A 12,188-nucleotide genomic window follows, 5' to 3' on the forward strand; every position below is an offset into this window, starting at 1 on the left:
TTGTGGTTTATTATAGTGTATACTGTTTACAAGTACAAGAGTATTACTGCTACTTCATATATACAAACTGGATGCACCTTATTGATTTGTGATATTTGTGATATTATTACTGTTCAATTAGGACCAGAGTTTGCAACAACGTGAGCAGTGTTGCTTATTGTATGCCTTGTGTTGCAACATATATTCCTGCACACTGGAAAATGATTATTTCGAAGTGTGTAACATAACACAAAAGAGGGCATGCCTAAAGCCCAAACCACACCAATTGATCGCCATGAAACTCCTTGCAACCAAACGGTTGCGAGTAGACGCATGTAGACCGATGCAGTTGCAAGCAACCATTGAATTGAACCAATTTAATCACTTGTGCCCGCAACAGCACATATCACACCGCTGGGACGAACGCTAAAGCCGGTTTTGTTGCGTTTGCAACCCATTGGTGTGGTTTGGGCTTTAGGCCCCGAAATCTCCTGAAGCTGATTGGTTGAGACACTGGCCCATATATGGAGAACTCTCTTAAGTTGGTATGTCATTGATATGATGTCATAGACATCAAGTACTCAGAAAAAATGGGTAGTGGTGCATGCAGTAGTACCTGGAGGTACACATGCAGTAGGTTAATGGAGTCTGCAGGCGAGCATGGTCCTCCTCTGGTCAACACGCTCCCCGGTCCTCTGGTTAACACGCTCCCCGGTCCTCTGGTCAACGCGCTCCCCGGTCCTCTGGTCAACGCGCTCCCCCGTCGGCAGGACACGGCGTCCGGCAAGACCGACAGACCAACAACAGTCGCGGGTGGATTTGTGTTAGTGCACGCGGGGGCCGGGTGCCATTCTGAATCCAAAGCCAAGGAGTACAGGCATCTGTGCAAAAGAGCTTGCCAGAGAGCCGTGGACAGACTCAGGGCCGGCGCTCTCGCGGTAGAAGCGGCGGAGGCGGCGCTGGTGGAGCTCGAGGACTCTCCGTTAACAAACGCCGGGACCGGCTCCAGCCTGAACCTGTCGGGAGAGATCGAGTGCGACGCCAGCGTCATGGACGGGAAGTCGCTGCGCTACGGTGCCGTGGGCTCCCTCGGCGGCATCAAGAACCCCGTCCTAGTGGCGAGTCGTGTCCTGAGCGAAGCGCGGAAAGGGACGCTCTCGGCCGGACGAATACCCCCCTGTTTGTTAGTGGGACAGGGAGCGCGCGACTGGGCCGTTAGCCACGGAATACCGCCGTGCCCGCCGGAGAAGATGGTCACCAAGATCAGCCTATCGTCGTACAAGAGGAACAAACGCAAGATGGAACTGGCGGAAAAGACGGACGCGGATCCTCCGAACCACGGCGAGGAAGGACAACGATCAAACGAGAAGACAGTCACGGCTCCGAACCACGGCGAGAAGAGACGGCGATCGAACGGGAACGAGCAGGAGGAGGAGAGCGTCTCTGGGCGTCTGGACACGGTGGGCGCCATCGTGGTGGACCGGGAGGGGAACGTGGCCGCTGCCGTGTCCAGCGGGGGCATCGCCATGAAGCACCCGGGCAGGGTGGGCCAGGCCGCTCACTACGGATGTGGCTGCTGGGCGGAGAACGCCTCCCATCATAATCATCATCATCGCACCTCCTCCTCCTACGCCACGGCCGCCAGCACCTCGGGCTGTGGAGAGCATCTCATCCGCACCACGCTGGCCAGGGTGTGCTCGGCCGCCATGCGCTCCTCCGAAGAGGCCCCCCACCAGGCCGTGCTGGAGGCCATGCAGGACAAGTTCGTCGGCTCGCCCTTCCTGGCGGGCGAAGAGCGCGTGCTGGGCGGGGTCGTGGCACTGCGCCGCTCCGTGGAAGCCCCCGGGGACGACGCGCTGGTGGAGTTCCTGTGGAGTCACACCACGGAGAGCATGTGCGTCGGCTTCATGTCTGCCCAGGACGGCAGAGCCACCGCCCACATATCCAGGCTGCCGCCAGGCGCCGTCCCCGGCCAGTCCCTGGCCATCGAGGGCGGTGTGTGTCGACTGACGACACCTGTGGGCTCCTTCACCTCTACATATAGAACACTGCAGTGAACCACACCTGTGGGCTCCTTCACCTCTACGTATAGAACACTGTGCAGTGAACCACACCTGTGGGCTCCTTCACCTCTACGTATAGAACACTGTGCAGTGAACCACACCTGTGGGCTCCTTCACCTCTACATATAGAACACGGTGGAGTGAACCTTCACACCTGTGGGCTCCTTCACCTCTACATATAGAACACGGTGCAGTGAACCACACCTGTGGGCTCCTTCACCTCTACGTATAGAACACTGTGCAGTGAACCTTCACACCTGTGGGCTCCTTCACCTCTACATATAGAACACGGTGCAGTGAACCACACCTGTGGGCTCCTTCACCTCTACATATAGAACACGGTGCAGTGAACCACACCTGTGGGCTCCTTCACCTCTACATATAGAACACGGTGCAGTGAACCACACCTGTTGGCTCCTTCACCTCTACATATAGAACACTGTGCAGTGAACCACACCTGTGGGCTCCTTCACCTCTACATATAGAACACTGTGCAGTGAACCACACCTGTGGGCTCCTTCACCTCTACATATAGAACACGGTGCAGTGAACCACACCTGTGGGCTCCTTCACCTCTACATATAGAACACTGTGCAGTGAACCACACCTGTGGGCTCCTTCACCTCTACATATAGAACACGGTGCAGTGAACCACACCTGTGGGCTCCTTCACCTCTACATATAGAACACTGTGCAGTGAACCACACCTGTGGGCTCCTTCACCTCTACGTATAGAACACTGCAGTGAACCACACCTGTGGGCTCCTTCACCTCTACGTATAGAACACTGTGCAGTGAACCACACCTGTGGGCTCCTTCACCTCTACGTATAGAACACTGTGCAGTGAACCACACCTGTGGGCTCCTTCACCTCTACATATAGAACACGGTGCAGTGAACCACACCTGTGGGCTCCTTCACCTCTACGTATAGAACACTGTGCAGTGAACCACACCTGTGGGCTCCTTCACCTCTACATATAGAACACGGTGCAGTGAACCACACCTGTGGGCTCCTTCACCTCTACGTATAGAACACTGTGCAGTGAACCACACCTGTGGGCTCCTTCACCTCTACGTATAGAACACTGCAGTGAACCACACCTGTGGGCTCCTTCACCTCTACGTATAGAACACTGTGCAGTGAACCACACCTGTGGGCTCCTTCACCTCTACATATAGAACACGGTGCAGTGAACCACACCTGTGGGCTCCTTCACCTCTACATATAGAACACGGTGCAGTGAACCACACCTGTGGGCTCCTTCACCTCTACATATAGAACACTGTGCAGTGAACCACACCTGTGGGCTCCTTCACCTCTACGTATAGAACACGGTGGAGTGAACCACACCTGTGGGCTCCTTCACCTCTACGTATAGAACACTGTGCAGTGAACCACACCTGTGGGCTCCTTCACCTCTACATATAGAACACGGTGCAGTGAACCACACCTGTGGGCTCCTTCACCTCTACATATAGAACACTGTGCAGTGAACCACACCTGTGGGCTCCTTCACCTCTACATATAGAACACTGTGCAGTGAACCACACCTGTGGGCTCCTTCACCTCTACGTATAGAACACGGTGCAGTGAACCACACCTGTGGGCTCCTTCACCTCTACATATAGAACACGGTGCAGTGAACCACACCTGTGGGCTCCTTCACCTCTACGTATAGAACACTGTGCAGTGAACCACACCTGTGGGCTCCTTCACCTCTACGTATAGAACACGGTGGAGTGAACCACACCTGTGGGCTCCTTCACCTCTACGTATAGAACACTGTGCAGTGAACCACACCTGTGGGCTCCTTCACCTCTACATATAGAACACGGTGCAGTGAACCACACCTGTGGGCTCCTTCACCTCTACGTATAGAACACTGTGCAGTGAACCACACCTGTGGGCTCCTTCACCTCTACGTATAGAACACTGTGCAGTGAACCACACCTGTGGGCTCCTTCACCTCTACGTATAGAACACGGTGGAGTGAACCACACCTGTGGGCTCCTTCACCTCTACGTATAGAACACTGTGCAGTGAACCACACCTGTGGGCTCCTTCACCTCTACATATAGAACACGGTGCAGTGAACCACACCTGTGGGCTCCTTCACCTCTACATATAGAACACTGTGCAGTGAACCACACCTGTGGGCTCCTTCACCTCTACATATAGAACACTGTGCAGTGAACCACACCTGTGGGCTCCTTCACCTCTACGTATAGAACACGGTGCAGTGAACCACACCTGTGGGCTCCTTCACCTCTACATATAGAACACGGTGCAGTGAACCACACCTGTGGGCTCCTTCACCTCTACGTATAGAACACTGTGCATTGAACCACACCTGTGGGCTCCTTCACCTCTACGTATAGAACACGGTGGAGTGAACCACACCTGTGGGCTCCTTCACCTCTACGTATAGAACACTGTGCAGTGAACCACACCTGTGGGCTCCTTCACCTCTACATATAGAACACGGTGCAGTGAACCACACCTGTGGGCTCCTTCACCTCTACGTATAGAACACTGTGCAGTGAACCACACCTGTGGGCTCCTTCACCTCTACGTATAGAACACTGTGCAGTGAACCACACCTGTGCGCTCTCTCTGTAGTTAGTGTGGTTGCGCACGTCGATGCACGTCTGTTCTCGGTCCGAGATTGTTTTTCGCCAGCAAAGTGAACCTGCTTTTTGTTGCTTTTTGTTAACTTCTGCACCTTAAAAAAAAAAAAAAAAACTTAAGAGCTAACGATATAAACAAAATAATTATCAACCTTATATTGTTGAAGCTGTGTTAATTTGTTGACTATACTAATATTAGTATATTTAGTTGACTAAGACTAGACTAAGCCTAAAACAATTCGGATGACTAAATAGGACTAAAACTAAATGCTGTGTCATTTAAATGACTAAGACTATAAATCAGAATTTGACTAAATGTCAAAGACAAAAAGACTAAGGTTTTTGATATTTAGTCGACTAGACTAGACTGTTGCACGCTCAAATTTAGAGATAGACCAAAGATAGATATACCATTTGATTCTAGACAACCTCAGGTGTCCAATGGGACGGTTGGGACCAACCAACCTTGTCATGCCACCTTGTCTGGAAGGGGGGTAAATTCCAAATTCATTCAACGTTTGACTACATTTTGGTGAGGGGAGAAACGTCCATAACCATTTCCTAAAAGGTCCCTTTAGCTGTCACTTCAATATATGTGAATGGAAATGGGTTACATGGATAACTACAAGTCTCCCCTGTACATACATGGCAAATGTATGTGTCTGCCAATCTCATGTGGTTTTGGGCAAGAACCATGCCGTTTTATACAGCAAGTACAAATGTGTATTTTCCGGCTATTGCAAAAATGAGACCACTTTGCTGTATCTATAGCTGTATGAGACCACTGTACGGTTTCTATAGCTGTATGAGACCACTGTACTGTATCTATAGCTGTATGAGACCACTGTACTGTATCTATAGCTGTATGAAACCACTGTACTGTATCTATAGCTGTATGAGACCACTGTACTGTATCTATAGCTGTATGAAACCACTGTACTTTATCTATAGCTGTATGAGACCACTGTACTGTATCTATAGCTGTATGAGACCACTGTACTTTATCTATAGCTGTATGAGACCACTGTACTGTATCTATAGCTGTATGAGACCACTGTACTGTATCTATAGCTGTATGAGACCACTGTACTTTATCTATAGCTGTATGAGACCACTGTACTGTATCTATAGCTGTATGAGACCACTGTACTGTATCTATAGCTGTATGAAACCACTGTACTTTATCTATAGCTGTATGAGACCACTGTACTGTATCTATAGCTGTATGAGACCACTGTACTTTATCTATAGCTGTATGAGACCACTGTACTGTATCTATAGCTGTATGAGACCACTGTACTTTATCTATAGCTGTATGAGACCACTGTACTGTATCTATAGCTGTATGAAACCACTGTACTGTATCTATAGCTGTATGAGACCACTGTACTGTATCTATAGCTGTATGAGACCACTGTACTGTATCTATAGCTGTATGAGACCACTGTACTTTATCTATAGCTGTATGCAACCACTGTACTGTATCTATAGCTGTATGCAACCACTGTACTGTATCTATAGCTGTATGCAACCACTGTACTGTATCTATAGCTGTATGAGACCACTGTACTGTATCTATAGCTGTATGAGACCACTGTACTTTATCTATAGCTGTATGAGACCACTGTACTGTATCTATAGCTGTATGAGACCACTGTACTTTATCTATAGCTGTATGAGACCACTGTACTGTATCTATAGCTGTATGAGACCACTGTACTTTATCTATAGCTGTATGAGACCACTGTACTGTATCTATAGCTGTATGAAACCACTGTACTGTATCTATAGCTGTATGAGACCACTGTACTGTATCTATAGCTGTATGAGACCACTGTACTGTATCTATAGCTGTATGAGACCACTGTACTTTATCTATAGCTGTATGCAACCACTGTACTGTATCTATAGCTGTATGCAACCACTGTACTGTATCTATAGCTGTATGCAACCACTGTACTGTATCTATAGCTGTATGAGACCACTGTACTGTATCTATAGCTGTATGAGACCACTGTACTGTATCTATAGCTGTATGAAACCACTGTACTGTATCTATAGCTGTATGAGACCACTGTACTGTATCTATAGCTGTATGAAACCACTGTACTTTATCTATAGCTGTATGAAACCACTGTACTTTATCTATAGCTGAATGCAACCACTGTACTGTATCTATAGCTGTATGAGACCACTGTACTTTATCTATAGCTGTATGCAACCACTGTACTGTATCTATAGCTGTATGCAACCACTGTACTGTATCTATAGCTGTATGAAACCACTGTACTGTATCTATAGCTGTATGAGACCACTGTACTGTATCTATAGCTGTATGAGACCACTGTACTGTATCTATAGCTGTATGAGACCACTGTACTGTATCTATAGCTGTATGAGACCACTGTACTGTATCTATAGCTGTATGAGACCACTGTACTGTATCTATAGCTGTATGAGACCACTGTACTTTATCTATAGCTGTATGAGACCACTGTACTGTATCTATAGCTGTATGAGACCACTGTACTGTATCTATAGCTGTATGAGACCACTGTACTGTATCTATAGCTGTATGAAACCACTGTACTGTATCTATAGCTGTATGAGACCACTGTACTGTATCTATAGCTGTATGAGACCACTGTACTTTATCTATAGCTGTATGAGACCACTGTACTGTATCTATAGCTGTATGAGACCACTGTACTGTATCTATAGCTGTATGCAACCACTGTACTGTATCTATAGCTGTATGCAACCACTGTACTGTATCTATAGCTGTATGAGACCACTGTACTGTATCTATAGCTGTATGAGACCACTGTACTGTATCTATAGCTGTATGAGACCACTGTACTTTATCTATAGCTGTATGAGACCACTGTACTGTATCTATAGCTGTATGAGACCACTGTACTGTATCTATAGCTGTATGAAACCACTGTACTGTATCTATAGCTGTATGAGACCACTGTACTGTATCTATAGCTGTATGAGACCACTGTACTTTATCTATAGCTGTATGAGACCACTGTACTGTATCTATAGCTGTATGAGACCACTGTACTGTATCTATAGCTGTATGAGACCACTGTACTTTATCTATAGCTGTATGAGACCACTGTACTGTATCTATAGCTGTATGAGACCACTGTACTGTATCTATAGCTGTATGAGACCACTGTACTGTATCTATAGCTGTATGAAACCACTGTACTGTATCTATAGCTGTATGAGACCACTGTACTGTATCTATAGCTGTATGAGACCACTGTACTTTATCTATAGCTGTATGAGACCACTGTACTTTATCTATAGCTGTATGAGACCACTGTACTGTATCTATAGCTGTATGAGACCACTGTACTGTATCTATAGCTGTATGAGACCACTGTACTGTATCTATAGCTGTATGAGACCACTGTACTGTATCTATAGCTGTATGAGACCACTGTACTGTATCTATAGCTGTATGAGACCACTGTACTGTATCTATAGCTGTATGAGACCACTGTACTGTATCTATAGCTGTATGAGACCACTGTACTGTATCTATAGCTGTATGAAACCACTGTACTTTATCTATAGCTGTATGAGACCACTGTACTGTATCTATAGCTGTATGCAACCACTGTACTGTATCTATAGCTGTATGAAACCACTGTACTTTATCTATAGCTGTATGAGACCACTGTACTTTATCTATAGCTGTATGAGACCACTGTACTGTATCTATAGCTGTATGAGACCACTGTACTGTATCTATAGCTGTATGAAACCACTGTACTGTATCTATAGCTGTATGAAACCACTGTACTGTATCTATAGCTGTATGAGACCACTGTACTGTATCTATAGCTGTATGCAACCACTGTACTGTATCTATAGCTGTATGAAACCACTGTACTTTATCTATAGCTGTATGAGACCACTGTACTTTATCTATAGCTGTATGAGACCACTGTACTGTATCTATAGCTGTATGAGACCACTGTACTGTATCTATAGCTGTATGAGACCACTGTACTGTATCTATAGCTGTATGAGACCACTGTACTGTATCTATAGCTGTATGAGACCACTGTACTGTATCTATAGCTGTATGAGACCACTGTACTGTATCTATAGCTGTATGAGACCACTGTACTGTATCTATAGCTGTATGAAACCACTGTACTGTATCTATAGCTGTATGAGACCACTGTACTGTATCTATAGCTGTATGAGACCACTGTACTGTATCTATAGCTGTATGCGACCACTGTACTGTATCTATAGCTGTATGAGACCACTGTACTGTATCTATAGCTGTATGAGACCACTGTACTGTATCTATAGCTGTATGAGACCACTGTACTGTATCTATAGCTGTATGAGACCACTGTACTGTATCTATAGCTGTATGAAACCACTGTACTTTATCTATAGCTGTATGAAACCACTGTACTGTATCTATAGCTGTATGAAACCACTGTACTGTATCTATAGCTGTATGCAACCACTGTACTTTATCTATAGCTGTATGAAACCACTGTACTGTATCTATAGCTGTATGAAACCACTGTACTGTATCTATAGCTGTATGAAACCACTGTACTTTATCTATAGCTGTATGAAACCACTGTACTGTATCTATAGCTGTATGAGACCACTGTACTGTATCTATAGCTGTATGCAACCACTGTACTTTATCTATAGCTGTATGAAACCACTGTACTGTATCTATAGCTGTATGAAACCACTGTACTGTATCTATAGCTGTATGAAACCACTGTACTGTATCTATAGCTGTATGCAACCACTGTACTGTATCTATAGCTGTATGCGACCACTGTACTGTATCTATAGCTGTATGAGACCACTGTACTGTATCTATAGCTGTATGCGACCACTGTACTGTATCTATAGCTGTATGAGACCACTGTACTGTATCTATAGCTGTATGCAACCACTGTACTGTATCTATAGCTGTATGAGACCACTGTACTGTATCTATAGCTGTATGAGACCACTGTACTGTATCTATAGCTGTATGAAACCACTGTACTGTATCTATAGCTGTATGAGACCACTGTACTGTATCTATAGCTGTATGAAACCACTGTACTGTATCTATAGCTGTATGAGACCACTGTACTGTATCTATAGCTGTATGAAACCACTGTACTGTATCTATAGCTGTATGAGACCACTGTACTGTATCTATAGCTGTATGAGACCACTGTACTGTATCTATAGCTGTATGCAACCACTGTACTGTATCTATAGCTGTATGAGACCACTGTACTGTATCTATAGCTGTATGAGACCACTGTACTGTATCTATAGCTGTATGAGACCACTGTACTGTATCTATAGCTGTATGCAACCACTGTACTGTATCTATAGCTGTATGAGACCACTGTACTGTATCTATAGCTGTATGAAACCACTGTACTGTATCTATAGCTGTATGAGACCACTGTACTGTATCTATAGCTGTATGCAACCACTGTACTGTATCTATAGCTGTATGAGACCACTGTACTGTATCTATAGCTGTATGAAACCACTGTACTGTATCTATAGCTGTATGAGACCACTGTACTGTATCTATAGCTGTATGAGACCACTGTACTGTATCTGTAGCTGTATGAGACCACTGTACTGTATCTATAGCTGTATGAAACCACTGTACTGTATCTATAGCTGTATGAGACCACTGTACTGTATCTATAGCTGTATGAGACCACTGTACTGTATCTATAGCTGTATGAGACCACTGTACTGTATCTATAGCTGTATGAGACCACTGTACTGTATCTATAGCTGTATGAGACCACTGTACTGTATCTATAGCTGTATGAGACCACTGTACTGTATCTATAGCTGTATGAGACCACTGTACTGTATCTATAGCTGTATGAGACCACTGTACTGTATCTATAGCTGTATGAGACCACTGTACTGTATCTATAGCTGTATGAGACCACTGTACTGTATCTATAGCTGTATGAGACCACTGTACTGTATCTATAGCTGTATGAGACCACTGTACTGTATCTATAGCTGTATGAGACCACTGTACTGTATCTATAGCTGTATGAGACCACTGTACTGTATCTATAGCTGTATGAGACCACTGTACTGTATCTATAGCTGTATGAGACCACTGTACTGTATCTATAGCTGTATGAAACCACTGTACTGTATCTATAGCTGTATGAGACCACTGTACTGTATCTATAGCTGTATGAGACCACTGTACTGTATCTATAGCTGTATGAGACCACTGTACTTTATCTATAGCTGTATGAGACCACTGTACTGTATCTATAGCTGTATGAGACCACTGTACTGTATCTATAGCTGTATGAGACCACTGTACTGTATCTATAGCTGTATGAGACCACTGTACTGTATCTATAGCTGTATGAGACCACTGTACTGTATCTATAGCTGTATGAGACCACTGTACTTTATCTATAGCTGTATGAGACCACTGTACTGTATCTATAGCTGTATGAGACCACTGTACTGTATCTATAGCTGTATGAGACCACTGTACTGTATCTATAGCTGTATGAGACCACTGTACTGTATCTATAGCTGTATGCAACCACTGTACTGTATCTATAGCTGTATGAAACCACTGTACTTTATCTATAGCTGTATGAGACCACTGTACTTTATCTATAGCTGTATGAGACCACTGTACTGTATCTATAGCTGTATGAGACCACTGTACTGTATCTATAGCTGTATGAGACCACTGTACTGTATCTATAGCTGTATGAGACCACTGTACTGTATCTATAGCTGTATGAAACCACTGTACTGTATCTATAGCTGTATGAAACCACTGTACTGTATCTATAGCTGTATGAAACCACTGTACTTTATCTATAGCTGTATGAAACCACTGTACTTTATCTATAGCTGTATGAAACCACTGTACTGTATCTATAGCTGTATGAAACCACTGTACTTTATCTATAGCTGTATGAGACCACTGTACTGTATCTATAGCTGTATGAAACCACTGTACTTTATCTATAGCTGTATGAGACCACTGTACTTTATCTATAGCTGTATGAAACCACTGTACTTTATCTATAGCTGTATGAAACCACTGTACTGTATCTATAGCTGTATGAAACCACTGTACTGTATCTATAGCTGTATGAGACCACTGTACTTTATCTATAGCTGTATGAGACCACTGTACTTTATCTATAGCTGTATGAAACCACTGTACTTTATCTATAGCTGTATGAAACCACTGTACTGTATCTATAGCTGTATGAAACCACTGTACTGTATCTATAGCTGTATGAAACCACTGTACTTTATCTATAGCTGTATGAAACCACTGTACTGTATCTATAGCTGTATGAGACCACTGTACTTTATCTATAGCTGTATGAGACCACTGTACTGTATCTATAGCTGTATGAAACCACTGTACTGTATCTATAGCTGTATGAAACCACTGTACTTTATCTATAGCTGTATGAGACCACTGTACTTTATC

General features: G+C 44.6%; 1 protein-coding gene across 1 annotated transcript; it reads left to right on the forward strand.

The window, feature by feature from the left end:
* Positions 1-620: 620 nt before the first annotated feature.
* LOC306931787 (threonine aspartase 1-like) lies at positions 621-2,036 on the forward strand (the record flags this gene model as incomplete). Its single annotated transcript, XM_079532416.1, has 1 exon — positions 621-2,036. The coding sequence occupies one exon, from the start codon at positions 621-623 to the stop codon at positions 2,034-2,036; it is 1,416 nt and encodes a 471-aa protein (XP_079388542.1).
* Between the last annotated feature and the right edge of the window lie 10,152 nt (positions 2,037-12,188).

The sequence above is a fragment of the Electrona antarctica genome, assembly GCF_951216825.1.
Source record: "Electrona antarctica genome assembly, contig: SUPER_10_unloc_2, whole genome shotgun sequence".
NCBI classification, from domain to species: Eukaryota; Metazoa; Chordata; class Actinopteri; order Myctophiformes; family Myctophidae; genus Electrona; species Electrona antarctica.